The sequence below is a fragment of the Kogia breviceps genome, chromosome 2 (assembly GCF_026419965.1).
Source record: "Kogia breviceps isolate mKogBre1 chromosome 2, mKogBre1 haplotype 1, whole genome shotgun sequence".
NCBI classification, from domain to species: domain Eukaryota; kingdom Metazoa; phylum Chordata; class Mammalia; order Artiodactyla; family Physeteridae; genus Kogia; species Kogia breviceps.
This window is the reverse complement of record NC_081311.1, coordinates 12,073,046-12,088,944: the sequence shown is the minus strand read 5'-3', so window position 1 is coordinate 12,088,944 and position 15,899 is coordinate 12,073,046. Positions and strand designations below refer to the sequence as shown.

At 37.1% G+C, this 15,899-nt stretch overlaps 1 protein-coding gene and 2 non-coding genes across 3 annotated transcripts in view; all 3 read right to left on the bottom strand.

The window, feature by feature from the left end:
* Positions 1–15,899, bottom strand: part of EIF3A (eukaryotic translation initiation factor 3 subunit A) — a 33,476-nt gene that overhangs the window by 9,774 nt on the left and 7,803 nt on the right. Inside the window, exons 5-17 of the mRNA XM_059052457.2 lie at positions 14,633–14,832; positions 13,218–13,426; positions 11,572–11,743; positions 7,523–7,627; positions 7,043–7,141; positions 5,642–5,758; positions 5,202–5,387; positions 4,228–4,575; positions 3,684–3,788; positions 3,485–3,598; positions 2,109–2,231; positions 1,412–1,565; positions 658–842 (exon numbers count right to left, since the gene is read on the bottom strand). Of these exons, the coding sequence (XP_058908440.1) occupies positions 658–842; positions 1,412–1,565; positions 2,109–2,231; positions 3,485–3,598; positions 3,684–3,788; positions 4,228–4,575; positions 5,202–5,387; positions 5,642–5,758; positions 7,043–7,141; positions 7,523–7,627; positions 11,572–11,743; positions 13,218–13,426; positions 14,633–14,832 (2,117 nt within the window). The remainder of the gene's footprint in view (positions 1–657; positions 843–1,411; positions 1,566–2,108; positions 2,232–3,484; positions 3,599–3,683; positions 3,789–4,227; positions 4,576–5,201; positions 5,388–5,641; positions 5,759–7,042; positions 7,142–7,522; positions 7,628–11,571; positions 11,744–13,217; positions 13,427–14,632; positions 14,833–15,899) is intronic.
* On the bottom strand, positions 6,085–6,217 carry LOC131751712 (small nucleolar RNA SNORA19). Its single transcript, XR_009334277.1, has one exon. It is a non-coding gene; the product is annotated as a small nucleolar RNA SNORA19 (small nucleolar RNA).
* LOC131751715 (small nucleolar RNA SNORA19) lies at positions 7,285–7,421 on the bottom strand. The gene has a single exon (XR_009334280.1). It is a non-coding gene; the product is annotated as a small nucleolar RNA SNORA19 (small nucleolar RNA).

The following is a 15,899-nucleotide window of genomic DNA, read 5'->3' as shown; positions in this document are numbered from 1 at the left end:
CGCGATGAAGAGTGGACCCCGCTCACTGCAACTGGAGAAAGCCCTCACACAGAAACGAAGACCCAACACAGCCAAACAGAAATAAATTAATTAATTAATTAAAAATATATAGAGATATATTTTTTAACATAAGTAAATAAACATTTAGACCTGCATTTGAATCACCTGGTACTTTTGTTAAAATGCAGACTCTGAATCAGAAGATTTGGCACTGGGCCTGAGATTCTGCATTTCTACCAAGCTCCTAAAGGGCTGCTGAATATTGCTGATCCCCCAGATTCATCTTTGAGTACCCTCACATCATCCTAATTCACAGTAACTCCTTTCAAGGAACCAAAACAGTCCCTCTTCCATAAGACTGTGTTACTTTTTGTTAAATAGTTTCACGGGATTAGTTCTTACTGAATTAAGTATTCTAAACTGAAGCCTATTATAAAATTCAAACTTTGCTAAGACAACTCTAATCCCCTGCCCACTGCCCCTAGGAACCTTCTGTCTTTGGGAAGACAAAGCAATACCAGACTTAAAAAGAAACGTGAATAATGTGATTTAAAACACCAAGCCCAAACACTGACACGTGCATTGAGCAATGCATCATGCAACAGACCTGGCTGATAAACACACATCACATAAAAACAGAGTGATGTTTATACTCACCTTTCTAGAAAGTGAATCATCACCAAGTCTTCTCTCCTCCTCTCTACGACGTTCCCTTTCTTCAATTTCCAACTCCCTTTGACGTTTTTTCCTTTCAACCTCTTCTAATTTCTTTACCCGCTCCTGATATTCTCGAAGCTCCTCTTCACGTTTCGCCCGTTCAGCACGTTCTCTCTCTTCCCGCTCTGTACAACGTATCAGGTTATAACATGTGCCTCCTACCTGCATGCTTCCCCTAGTGCTAGGTATACTTCTCTGGTATTAAAGAGGCAGCATAATGTAGAAGGAAATTCTTTTTAAGAATTTTAAAAGAGTTTACAATCAGCTAAACTTGAATATCAGAAATATTCAAGAAAACAAGTATTATGCCACTCAACACAACTAAAGGAGAATCCCTCCCCCAACTCCTGAGCATCTGGGATGCCAAATAAAGGATCATCTGAGAGACTTCATCTGGCATGTGTTGCTCAATAAATGTTAACACTATATAGACTACAGTGATAAAAAATAAAAAGGCAGAATTTTCAAAAGAACACCAAAAACATGGAAATAAGCTGGCAGAGGACTTAACACCCTCACAGATAACAAACTGCAGAAAAACTACAAGCTGGGTTGTCAGAACCTAAGAACTAGTTAGTTGCAGTTAAGAAGCCAATCATCTTGGTTCCACATTCCTCTATTTTCTAAGTAAGACTGTATAAACTGGACCTATCACCAACCTTACCACATACCTCCAGTCTGTCTATATAGTTACCTTTTAGCATTTTTTCTTCTGCCCTCCTCTGCTCTTCCTCTTCCTTTTCTCTATAGTAGGTTATTCTTCGTTCTTCTTTACGTTGTCTTTTACGTTCTTCCAAACGATTATGCCTTTCTTCTGCTAATCGCTCTTCAAACTGTTTAAGTTTTTCCTGTAATTGAATGGTTACCAAAAAATAAAAAACTATCAAATTTTCAAGGGCTACAAACTGGCAGTAAGTTTTAAGTTTACAAGATCATTGCAAGTTTCGTGGAACCACAGAAAGCAACCTTTAAGTATAAAAACCAAATTTCCAAATGACTGAAGTTCTCACATGTCAAATTTTTAAAACTTTGAACTGACAATATTATCTATACCCAGTGGGTTTATTTTTATACAATAAATCAAATGATTAAGTCAGAAACTAAGAGCAGGACACTCTGATCTAGTTTTTTCCTTTCTGAATCAAAGAACAAACAAAAGCTTGTATCAAAAGCAAATTTTATGCAGTGCACTTTCACCTTCAGAAAAATTTGTTCATAGTGACAGTTACTTGGCCTATGAAATAATTTCAAGATACCTCTATTAAAATATTATTTGAATGACGATTAAAATGTTAGCTCAAGATAGAAAATACCACCAAGTTAAAGAAGAATCCTTAAGGTAAAACCCAAAAGCTCATGAATAGATGTTTCCCTGGAACCAGTAAGTTCACCTCATAAACAGACTGTCGTGCTGCCTTGAGCCGCATTACAAATAAATCTCTGTCTTCAAGCATCCGTGACATTCGGTTCTTATGTTCAAGAGCCTTTTCCCGTTCTAGCTGCATTGTAGTAATCTGCAAATACATAATACAAAGTTAAATTTCAAAGTATTCATTATCTGCTTACTAATTTATCCCAAATTCCTGACAGATATTCTTGAAGAATTACAAGAAGTTCCTTTGTCCCTTCCATTCTGCCATAAAAATGCAACGGTAACACATCCCTAGGAAGACAATCAGGGACAGAAGATGCATAAAGACGACTTAGAGAATCTGTAAGAAACAGTTTTAACCCCATGACACCATAACATTTATAGAGGAAAAACTAAAATGTATACGGTAAAACAAAATAACAAATACCTCATGGTATAATAAGCACTATGGCTTTATTATTTAATGCATTTTCTTCCTTAAAAACAACTGGAGGTTAAGGCAGGATGAATTACTCATATAGGAAAGCTTTTCCTTTGTGCTCCAAGTAAAACTAATAAAAGGTTTCAGGGCATATGGAGCAAATCCTCTTAAGCATTTCAGCTGGTCTGTAACACTTTTCTTTTTCTAATTTCATACATTTAAAGAATTACCACACAAATTACAACTTCTAAAAAAACTGGAAAAACTGGCAACACTAGGCCCAGAATGACAACAATCCAATGGAACCAAGGAGGGGCAGCCTCCATTGCTGTGTGTTGTCTCCTGCCTGTGGTTATTTTTTTTAAGCAGAATGGGGTCACTCGTTTTTACTACAAATGTGGCCGCTACAAGCATTTGCAAATGTTGCTCTTGTATCCGTAGGTAAATACATACAATACAGACTAACAAAACTATACAAGGAGCTGTTTAGTCACAAAAAAACAGACTGTATGACTCCATCTATAAGAAATATCCAAAACAGGCAAGTCCAGAGACAGAAAGGAGATTGGTGGCTGCTCAGGGAGTGGAGAGACAACGGAGTGACTGCTAATGGGTATGAAGTTTCTTTTGGGGTATGTTCTAAAATTAGGTTGCACAATTCTGTAAATACACTAAAACCATCAATTGCACACTTTAAATTGGTGAACTACGTGGCATGTGAATTATATGGCATGTGAACTGCTGTGTTTTTTTAAATAAAATTTTCAGCTATCCTTTGTATTTTACAAGTTTCATTTTTTAATCTCCATTCTGAAAATTTCTGTCTGTCTACCAATCTGTTAGCATGCAGCCATTAAAGCACCATATCTGGCAAAAGAATACAAAAATCAATTTGAAACCCTGTTCCCATTACTGGCAGAGGACTTAATTATAGCTTACGGTCTGAAAATATTATAATTAAATGAAAACCTTACTCTTTCTTCTTCTTGTTGTTCCCACAGATCCATGTCTTTAATTCTCTGTTCTTCATAAGCACTCTTTATCAAAGGGATTTCTTCCAAACGTTTAGCTCTTTCAAAGTAGTCAATCTGAATGTCATGAAAACAAGTATTGTTTTTTAAAAAAAATTCTTTCAAACTCAGCATGTTAAAGTTCACCAGTTCTTTCATTTACCTTTTTTTCTTGATTCTTTAAGCGTTCCTGAAGTTCCTTCTTTTCCTTCTCCAGTTGTTCAACCTGTTTAGCCATGATGAAATCGGGATCCAGTTCTTCAAGGTCCTGAAAAGTAATACGAACGCACCACAATTAATAAGAGTATAAAAGAAGTGCATAGCGGTCAATATGGAGCACCAATTCTTTCTAGAAACGTATGTTAAATTACTTTCTTTATAATGGGCAAATGTTTGCAATAGGTAAATTCAGGCAATATAAAAATGTTTTAAAATAGCCTTATTTCCACTTGATTGTAGGGAAAAACAATGTAATCTTAACATCTATTTCCTATTCCTCCATTCCACCATATCCAAACTCCATTTCAACAGTGGCGAAAAACTAGCATCACTAAAAATAAATGCTTACTTCAGAGATTAATGAACTAGCTGTATCAAAATGAGTGAAATAACCAAATAACCCAAAATAAGCCAATAAATGGTAAAGAACTGTGCTTCTAAGAGACCCCAATAAAACTGAAGTTTTTAATGCATAATATGCTACATACTTCAATGTCAATATCTTTGAACGCTTTGGCACCCAGTTCTGTCTTCTTGATCTGCTCCAAACGCTCACGAACAGTCTTCTTCTTGATTTGTTCATGTTCCTGTAAGATACGCTCCTTCTCTCTCTCCTTTGCCTCCTGTCGCAGCCTCTCTTCTTCGGCCTTCCGTACTTTCTGGAGTTCAGCTTCCCTCTGCTCCAGCTCTTCTTTCTCACGCTGAATATTCAGACTCTCGAGCCGCTCCTTCCTTTCCTCAATTGTCTGGCGGCGAGCCAGGATACGCTGATGCTCTTTCCGTGAATTTTTAAGGTATGCAGTAACAGCCAACTGATGCTGTTCTTCTTTCTCTTGCTTCAAAAACAAATGCATTAAAAAAAAATTTAAGTGACATACCATGGTATCAGACATCAAAAATATTACATAATCCTAATATATTATCCTTACATATACCTGCAGTTAATAACAGACGATAACATTATTCAAGCTACTGGTTCCCAGTACCAAATACTATGGCGCTACTCCTATTTGAAGTCTTTAACAGTAATGACATAGCTGAAGAACGTTTATCTGCTAGGTTGACTTCTCCCTGAACCAAATCTACTTTAAAGTGTTCAAGCCAAGGTGGAATACTAACAGATCTCACAAACAAGAAACAACTGAAGCAGAAAGGAAAAGCCCAATCATAGTACTCCCTATTTGGAGGGTCATCACATATGGTCTGTTACTGTATGGTTTAACGGTACTCCTTTTATCACATTACCCGAGTAGTGTATTATTGTATCCCATGGAAGGAAGCTCAAAGATCTGTATATCTGACAAAGATATCTGATAAAATACCAAAACGATCAAATACAACTAAATATCAATAGGAAATATATAATAAATCTCTTCTCTCAGACATCATCTCAAACCTTTTTGTGAAAGACATAAGGCCCCCCCCAAAAATTCCATAGTCCATTGCTCCCAAAGATACATACCAGTATATGAGCTGGCTTAATGACTTCAAGGGCTTTTGCAAGTACTGAGGACATGGCTGTCAGCTGATTTCTGATCTGTTCTGAAGGCATGCTCTGCAGATGAGGACCAATTGGAGCATCTTCTCGAGTAGCATAATTCAAATCAGATCCAAAACTAAGGGTCCGAGATGTGTGGTCAATACGAACCTTTGAAAATTAAATGGTATTATCAACAGTTAAACCTACATGCAAATATAGTCATTCTACAAATGAATAACTTGATTAAAATTTCAAATGCATTTGAGAAAAAAAATTAACTAAAGAATGTCAAATATAAAAGCTAGAAGATTCATTCAATAAAGCTTTACAACAGTGCCACTGTACCAAAAGCTGAGAAACAAAGAGTATGTGTTTTTCGTCCTCAAAGGCCTCCAACCTCAGAGTCCCCTTGCAGCACCTACCTGAAGGTCGCAGTGCCTGGCTGCATCTACTATGGCCCGTTCCAGTTGGAAAGCATCAACAAAAGGAACCAGAGAAGTCAAACGAGAAAACTCAATGCTCTGATAAATTTGTGCCACCTGCATAAAAAACACAAGGTTAGTAATAATAGCTATCATTTATTCAGCAGTTTTTATGTGGAGTCTCATGACAACCATGGAAAGTAGAAATTTAGCCTATTTTTCAAAGAAAAGAAAATTGAAGCCCAGAGTATGTTAACAGTACATTGCTGGAGCTGGAATTACAATCCAAGGCTATTTCAAAGGATTATGTTATATTTTGAGCCATCAATCCTTTCATATCCTAGTTTCATTAAAAAAAAAAAAAAAACACCTAAATGGTCACATATTTGTAGATAGAGACCTGCTACTTACCTAATTCATCTGAACACTTAATAAAATTGTTTATTTGTCTGAAGGAGACTGGCAGTATTACTACTTAGCAGTTATACTGCTAATTAACCTTCAATTATTTGTATAGCACATAAGAAATAACACTGCTCACATACAGGAGAGAAAGCAGGTCAATGAAATGTGCACAAATACGAAAGTGAACATATAGTAAAAGCCCCCCCCCCAATGAAACAAATGGAAGACAAAACAGGATCATTTAAGCCATATTATAAATAATATTCAAACTTAAGTACAAAGGTGGACTAAAATATGTTAAAAGACTGACAATACTGGGACTTCCCTGGCGGTCCAGTGGTTTAGACTCTGTGCTTCCAACACAAGGAGTGCAGGTTCTATCCCTGGTTGGGGAACTAAGATCCCGTAGGCCGTGCAGTGCAGCCAAAAATAAAAAAAAAGACTGGTAATACCTAGTGTTAGCAGGAAAAAAGGCTTTCTATTTCTTGTTCACTATTGGTGGGAGGGCCCATGAATCCGATCTCTGAGGATCTATTAAAGCTTTAAATGTGTAGACCATGACTACTTCCACTTCTTAGCTACAGGAAATCACAGAAGAATGCAAAGATACAAGTATAGAAGATGCTCACTACTGCAATGTTTTATGATAGCAAAAACTAAACAATTTCCATCAACAGACTCTGAATAAATAAATCATGGCACCTTTAGACGATGAAAAACTACGTAGGTATTAAAAGGAATAAGACATACACGGCTAACAAGAAAAAATGTACAAAGACAGTGGTCAACAACAACAAAAAAGACAAAAGCAGTTATGAATTACATAATTGTTTTTCAAATCAAACAGATAAATAATAAAACTAACTTTGGTGGAGGGTAGAATTTGGGAAGGCTTTCATTTTCTAGGCTATTCCTACATTTTTTAGTTTTGTGATCAAAACAATCAAGGGAGAAATTACAGTTTTTCCATAAAACATTCATTTTTTTCATCTTTACCTGCTGGAGAAGCCGGAGTATGGTGTTGTTTTGCAGCTGTGGGACATACTGTTGTAACTCTGGCTCCTTTTCAGGTTGCTCCCTAACCCAATTTAAAACCTATAAAATCCATTAAATTGAAAAAGAGTTATATTTTCTACATGACAAATACTAAAACACCTGAGATACTTTTTCAATTTTCTTAATATACAAAACCACCACACAATGCAAAGAAATACAAAAGGTAACATGCAGCTATTGACTGTTGTCTGAAGTGACTGACAGCAATGGCTAAATTAGTCGTGCTGCTCATTTACCTCCAAAGGTTTATTTAGCACATCAGAAATCTCTTTTCTCTTGACATTAAAAAAAAAAAAAAAAAAGACAATGAAATGTGCACCAAATTCAAACACACAGGACAACACTTCTCTCTTAACAAATAAAAATACAACCTAAAACTGCAACAGGGCTTGGCTACGTGGTAATGTAACCAAAGCTTACCTTTGTGACTCTCTCACAGAGTTTTAGTGGGTTAAATTCGACTTCCAGCCAATTGTAAAGGTCTTTTACTTCTGGGACAACATACTGTAGCACATTGAATCTGACCTACAGTCAGCAAAACAAAAGTTTAAATGCTGAAGGTGTTTTCAACTGGGATTCTGAAATGATTATAAATTAAAGAGAAATATAAGATTGGAAATCTGGGAAATGACTCTAAGATTATCTAGCCTCAACCTCACCTCCTTGAAATTTATGAAAAAGAAATCCAGGACCACTACGCTGAGTCTCCTGCGCCAAATTATGCAGCTCTCTACAGTGAAACCCCCCAAGAATTTACAAGGGAAATAAAAACTCATCAACACAATCAAAATATTTACAAAGACAATTTGTGTGGCCAACATCGACTAATTTATTATCAATAACAAGTAAAATACCAGTTTACAAACAACTTTATCACACAAAAATTATTACAGCAGCATCACTCCTGATAGCCACAAACTCAAAAAAACTCAGGACGAAAAGGGATAGGTTCACATAATATACAGAAACGGTCAAAGAAAGCAAAGCTACATTCAATACATGAATAAATCTCCCAGATGGTGAGGAAAAGAATTTCACATATTATTCCATTTATGCGAAATTTAAATTTCATATTAAAATATACAAACAGGCAAAATTAATCTGTGATGTTATGAATCAGGACAGTGGTTATTCTTGGGGGAAATGGGAGAGTGTTGACTGGAAAAATCTTTAGCGAATTTATGCAATTACATTTATGATTTGTACTTGAAAAAAACATTACAGGGCTTCCCTGGTGGCACAGTGGTTGAGAGTCCGCCTGCCAATGCAGGGGACGGGACATGGGTTCGTGCCCCAGTCTGGGAAGATCCCACATGCCGCGGAGCGGCTGGGCCCGTGAGCCATGGCTGCTGAGCCTGCACGTCCGGAGCCTGTGCTCCGCAACGGGAGAGGCCACAACAGTGATGGGCCCGTGTACCGCAAAGAAAACAAAAAAAAAAAGCTACACTTTAAAACATTTTAAGTTTATATTTGAATAGAACTCAACTTCCTTTCACAATAAAGATGCTGCTTGCATAAACCACCCTCACAAAGGAGACAACTCACAAAGGAGACAAAAAAGTGGTATAATTTTATAAACTCCCAAACTGCCCATAACCAAATCCCATCTTACCTGTGCTCTGACTACATACAGTGCATGTGACCTTTATCCTTTACTTGTTGGAAACTGCTAACCCAAAGAGAGAAAAACTGCAGCCAACAAACCAAGACCCCCAAAGCACAGGAGCACATACCCCTACAGACTAGGTTCCAAACTGAGGCAACTGTTGGCAGATCCCATCTCCAAGACAGGAGGATGTCCACACTCTCGAGCACTCTAGGTTTAACTCCAGTGCAAAATGGGTGTATGACTGATGATGTCCCACAACATTTGAATACTTCCCTTGTATGTTTATAGGAATAAGATGTGATACAAGCATTCAAATAAAATTCCCCCAGCCCTGATTTCATTCCTATCAAGAAATTATTCTATAGCCATCATCAAAAAGTCTACAAATAAATCCTGGCGAGGGTGTGGAGAAAAGAGAACCCTCCTACACTGCAGGTGGGAATGTAAATCGGGGCAGCCACTATGGAGAGCAGTATGGAGGTTCCTCAGAAAACTAAAATTAGAATTACCATATGACCCAGCAATCCCACTCCTGGGCATATATCTGGGCAAAACTATAATTAAAAATGATACATCACCCCTATGTTCATAGCAGCACTATCCACAATAGCCAGGACACGGAAACAACCTAAATTTCCATCAACAGATGAATGGATAAAGAAGACGTAACACACACACACACACACACACACACACACACACACACACACACAATGGACTACTACTCAGCCATAAAAAAACATAATGCCGTTTGCAGCAACATGGATGCAACTAGAGATTATCATACTAAGTGAAGTCAAAAAGAGAAAGACAAATACCATGTGATATCACTTATATGTGGAATCTAAAATATGACACAAATGAACCTATCTATGAAACAGAAAAGGACCCACAGAGCACAGATTGGCGGCTGCCGGGGGTGTGGGGTGTGGAGACAGACTGGCAGTTTGGGGTTAGCAGATGCAAACTCTTCCATACAGAATAAACAACAAGGTCCTACTGTACAGCACAGGGAACTATATTCAGTATCCTGAGATAGGTCATAATGGAAAAGAATATTTTAAAAATGTACATATATGTATAACTGAATCACTTTGCTGTACAGCAAAAATTAACACAACACTGTAAACCAACTACAATTCGATTTAAAATAAATAAATAAATAATTATTCTAGATTTTCCATTTAGCACCCCCTCCAAATGGGGACTGTGCTAGATAGGCTACCATAATCTATTAAAGTACATTTCTCTCTAAAATTAATAATTGGCTTTCTGACCTAACAATCTCTTATGAACTTGATTAATTTGAGTCTGTTCCTGAGATATTAGAATCATTCTCTTGGTGATTATGAATTTAGTTATATGAGCCCAAAACTCAGGTCTCAACCTTGTACACATGGTGAACTCAAGTTTTATAAAATACCTCTTGACAGTTAGCTATTCTATTCATCTGGCACCTTTCTAATAAACGTAAACACTTACCTATGGGTACAATGAGGACCCAGATCTGATGTCCTGGCTACTGACCCTGATCCCACCAATAGTCACCCCTGAATAAGTATCTTTAACATCAAGGTGTGCTATGTACAGACATGGGCTCATGAGATATGGATTACACTTCCAGTTTGGCACATTTTTTCAATATTTAAAAATTTTTTTAAATACATATTTGCTAGTAAGACCTCGTCCTAAACACAATGCTGTTGTTTTATAATTTAATTCAGTCCCATAAAAACTTTCCAAAACACAAAGCTGATTTTTGCAAGTGGAAGCAGAATAAAACATGGAGGCATACAAAGACAGAGAAATACTGTTTTAGATATTAAGTTTTTTTATAAAAGTTGACCACAAAGGGAATTTGCCTTGCTACTATACAGAGAACTATGTTACAAGAGAAAACTGTTGCCATATAGAACATGTGTTAATTTTTATCTAAATTAACTGACTGCCAGTAAAGTAAGGCCTATTCTCTAATACCTGTCCCTCTTTTTTCTCTTGTCCCAGAGTAATTTGCTGGAGGTGTACCACAATAACCACTAAGTCAGACAATTACTGTGAATCAGAATCTCTAAAATCTAAACTCCTCTAAGAGTGCAAATTCCATTTAAGTATCACTTGCCTGGCATATAACAGACACTCACGTGATAAAGTTCCACTGAATTAAAGATTCCAATGTAAAACATTGTGAAGATACAAAATCTTAGGCTCCATATTCTGAAACTGATTTAGTGAATGCAGTGGGTAAAACCTAGAAATCTGCATTTTAAAAAGTACTTCAGGGCTTCCCTGGTGGCGCAGTGGTTGAGAGTCCTGCCGATGCAGGGGACACGGGTTCGTGCCCTGGTCTGGGAAGATCCCACGTGCCGCGGAGCGGGTTAGGCCCGTGAGCCATGGTCATTAAGACTGCGCTCCACACGGGAGAGGCCACAACAGTGAGAGGCCCACGTACCACCAAAAAAAAAAAAAGTACTTCACAAAATTTCAGTGCATAGCCCTGATTAAGAACCACTGCCTTAGTAACATACAATGAAAGTTTAAAAGAAAAAAAAGTTGGAAACATTTTAATTGTCCAGAATTGAGCCTAATCTAACTAACATTCTTTCCTAGCCTCGTTATCGTATTTCTAACACCTATCAGCGTAACTTTTTTCTACAGCCCCTGAGCATTCTTGCCCATCATCACTTCTCTGACCCAGTGGCCCACATTATTCCTCAAAGCTAGTCCAAGTCTTGTCTGCCACATCAAATTTAACCCCAGCTCACTCAAGACAAAACACCTCAACTGAACAGTGTTGACTTACAAAAACCTGACCATATAGCTCTCTGTTCAAAGCCATAAGAATACTAAAACTTATACCAACCATATCGTTAATAAGGCCGATTCGCGTTGGTGGAGCTTGCAGGCCTAGCAGTGTTGCAAGGCGACGCTGTTTTTCAACTATAATGCCGTCCATATCCAGAAGTCGAGCAATATCAGTACGCTCAGGGGTAATGGGGATGGAAAGAGTGGCCAAAAGGACTCTAGTAGACATTCTGGAGAACAAAGTTACAATCTGTTAAATCTGTAAATGTTACTTGATAAGCAGAAAGACACTTCTCTTTAATCCTCTAGTAAAATATGCCACTGACAGAATATATACACCACCATGGTAAATTGTACTCATAAATATTCGTCAAAGCATGGGATTAATTAAAAGAGAAATGGACTATGCTAAAATGAACACTTGGAGAAGCAGAATTTCATTCACCCGCTTACTACCGTCAATATCTTCTAGCTACAGAGGAAGACTGTGGGTAAAATGGCAGAACAGACACATTTGTATGTACCCCATACTTCCTTATAAAAACATTTAAGGCAGCTTTTAAAACGAAGGGAAAAATGATAATAAGAAAGAGGAAAAAATTACAAGGACCATAAGTGAACATAATTATGGAAGGTGGGGGTCAAAAGCTAAAGCTTCCTTAAAACACAAAAGGAAAGTCAGGATGAATTCAGAGCACCACAGGACACTAAGGATTGTGGGCTCTGAAGCACAAGACTCGAGAGTTGGAATCTCAGCTTCGCGATTCCCAAGACAGGAACCTTAGGCAAAATACTTCATTTTCTGAGTCACAAGGCTGTTGTGAGGATTAAGGAAAATAACGTACATAGAGCAAAACAGCTTAATGATTATGACAGTCCTCTTATAGTATTTTCTAATGGGAGAGTATTGAAACAACAAAGGAAAATCAGGTTTTTTCTTATCCCAACAGACATGGATTATGTACAGGATAGTGAATGACATAATGAACGCTATCCTCAAGTTTTTTAAAAAAAATACATGCTAGAAAAATTCATTTATTTGGTTCCATGTATTGCTTTAAAAGCTAAAAGAAAAACAATCTGGTGTATATATTTCTACTAGAGGCCAAAATAACATGGTCTACCAATAAGATATGGTATGTGAGTTGCCTAAGCCCAACTGAAATGTACAATAAAAACCAAACATGACTGAAAGAAAAGTATATATGTAATGTTAAAAAAATAAAATGGTCTTTAGATTGTTACGTTATAGACTATCTATCTAGATAAAAATACACACACCAAATATTTTATACAGTTAATGTTTTATAGTTGGGAAAATTTACTTGATAGAAGTACTCATTTCTTTTGTCTAATTAGTTCCCAGATTCTAAATACCCGTACGTGGATAGAAAGCTCATACCTTAACACTGACTTTCCTAATATTCCGTTTTCTCAATTGGAGAGTTATCAGACCAAGAATACTGCCCAAGAAGAACCACATCGAGATATTTTTGGTAGCTACAACTGGAAGGACTGCTACTGGCACCCAGAACCAGGGATGCTGCTGAAGATCCCGAATGCACAGTCCCCTCCACAACAAAGAATGAACCAGCCCCAAATGTCAACAGTGCGGAAGCTGAGAAACCCTCATCAAACACTATCATGCCATTTAGAAGTTATTTCTTTCATAATTTCAATACTATCTGACAATAAGACTCTTACCTTTGCATCTCTTCTTGTGTAAGATTCTTTCTCATTTCTCTAGATAAATGGTAAAGACGATGGAGTGTAGATGCATGAAAAAGAGCATTTCCAGACTTCCAAAATACAGTTGAGACTTTGTTATAATAATTTGCCATCAACTGAGGTTTGGGTGGTTTTTTAGACAAGGAGAATAGCCCATGAATATCTTCCACAGCTTTGAATGCTTCCTAAAATTAGTGGTACAAATTACAGACATTGCATTCTAAACAAACAAACAAATCTAACTCAAATCTCTTTATGAAACTTAAAATATAGAACACAAGAATAAAAACGGCAAATAAAATGCCTTCATGTGTGGTTCTTTTTATTCATCTATAATTCAATATCTGATGTTTCAGAAAAACATCACAATTATAAAAACACTAAATCCTTAAACTACTTAAAGTAGATTGCTCAAACTTTTTAAAAAAATATGCATATTATCATACCACTTGAGGGAATATATATATATTTTTTAAATCTGAAAGGATATAAAACACTGAGGTTATTTCTCAGTGATAAAGATAATGGATATTTTCTCCCTTTCACTTATCTATTTTTTCTATACTAAGCGTGTTTACTTGTCTTCTATTGAACTTTTTTTCCTCTTTAGTTCATCAGACAGTATTCCAAGGGTGTACCCTACAGAAAAGGAAAATATGAGGAGAAAGCAGGAAATCACATTTCTACTTGGCTGAAAAACTACCAATTTTTAGTTTCTTCCTCTGCAATTTCAATTAGATTTGGTGGGGGATTCAAATATATAAAAACAATTCATGTGAAAATGTCTTTGCAGAATTCTTAGAGTAAAAAGGCCATGCTGAGGACAAGATTCCCAACACCACTGGGATCTCCACTGCAGGATATTCACTGTGCATTGCTTACTAAGTCAGGGCAGCACTGAGATACCTAGGAGATCATCTAGTGCAGTGCTTCTGTAGCTCTCTGAGGTAAAGGACAAGTTCATCTTTGTCATTTCTAACCTGTTGCCACCAATACTTTTATAAAATACAGTAAAATTACTACAAAAATAAGATGGAAAGATGAACTTAAGACTTTTTTTTAATCAGAGTAAACAGACACAAAACTACCATGAAACTGTTCTTTAAAAAATTTTGTAAATGCATATTCTCCAAGCATTAAGCCACACTTTGAGCACTGAGGTCTGAAAAAGATTACATGATTTGGCTCAGAATTGGTATCAGGCATCAAGAACCAAAATATCTGAGACTTCCTGTCCAGAACTCTTCCTACTCCATTAGACAACCTTAAATTTGTCACCTATCTATTGAAATTAACCAACAGATTATCAAGATGCAGATACTCATTAAGGAAAAAAAAAGGCAATATGGGCTGTTATTACTATAAAGAAAAGCTAACAGTTCACAACATACCTGCCACAATTCCATGCTGATAGCACTGTCCAACTGAACAAGCCTGGTTTCCAAATGCATGGACTGGCTCTCTGGATTATTAAGATTGATTGCTGTACTTTGGTTATGGTGGCGTTGAATCTGAGACAAGTGCATTCTCAAATTGTCACACAGCTTACGGAATTCAGCCTTACGGGTATATTGGAGGCAGAATTTGAAAGCTATAAGATAAATGTAAAATATATTAGGTACTTTCCACCATCAACTTAAGTATTTGAATAGGCTTTATTTCATATACTAAGGTCAACTACTTTAACAAGATTTACCAAACTCACCATCAGTCTTTAGAAGTGATCACAGTCATAACTCACTTCATGTGCCCTGACCACCTTTTGGACATAGTCATTAGTCCTGTTCTAGGACTAAAATACAGTTCTGGGAGAGTTTACAAAAGGAAGAGATTCAAATTTAGGTCTAGGAGGGACTCACCTTTCAAACACTTCAAACCCTAAAAGAGCAAAAAAATTCTGGTCTGAAATACAATGAACTTTCCTAGGTAAGTTACTAGAAAACAAGCTTTTGCACTAATTAAAACTAAATAATACAAATTGGGGGGGTGTGGTAACCTAATTTCAACTGTGTACACAGATGTGTAAATGAACTACTTGCTCCACCATTAAAATACATAGTCATTTTCTACTGTCAAAAATGCAATACGGGGCTTCCCTGGTGGCGCAGTGGGTGAGAGTCCGCCTGCCAATGCAGGGGACACAGGTTCGTGCCCCAGTCCGGGAGGATCCCATATGCCGCAGAGCGGCTGGGCCCGTGAGCCATGGCCGCTGAGCCTGCGCGTCCGGAGCCTGTGCTCTGCAACGGGAGAGGCCACAACAGTGAGAGGCCCGCATACGGCAAAGAAAAAAAAAAAAACAACGAAAATAACTTTTGTCCTTCCCTTAAAAAGGAGTACTTCCATTTTAAAGGATGCATTTTAACTACAAGTTAATATTTATCTCAACTGTTACCAAAAAGCCCTAGCTTATCTGTGTTAAATGAAAATTCACATATGCTAGCCATGTAAGCATAATGAAACAGATCAGCCAATCAACCCCATATTAAAAAGAATGGCAACACCTGCTTGTGCCTAAGGCCAAAGTAAGAAAAAGCCAAGAGCCACTCTCAAGTCAAGTACAGTTAAATGGCTGCATTGACAGTAAGGCAAAAAGACAAGATTAGGAAAACAGACTTAACACAGTTCTTCAGATTAAAAGTGCATATGCAGGGCTTCCCT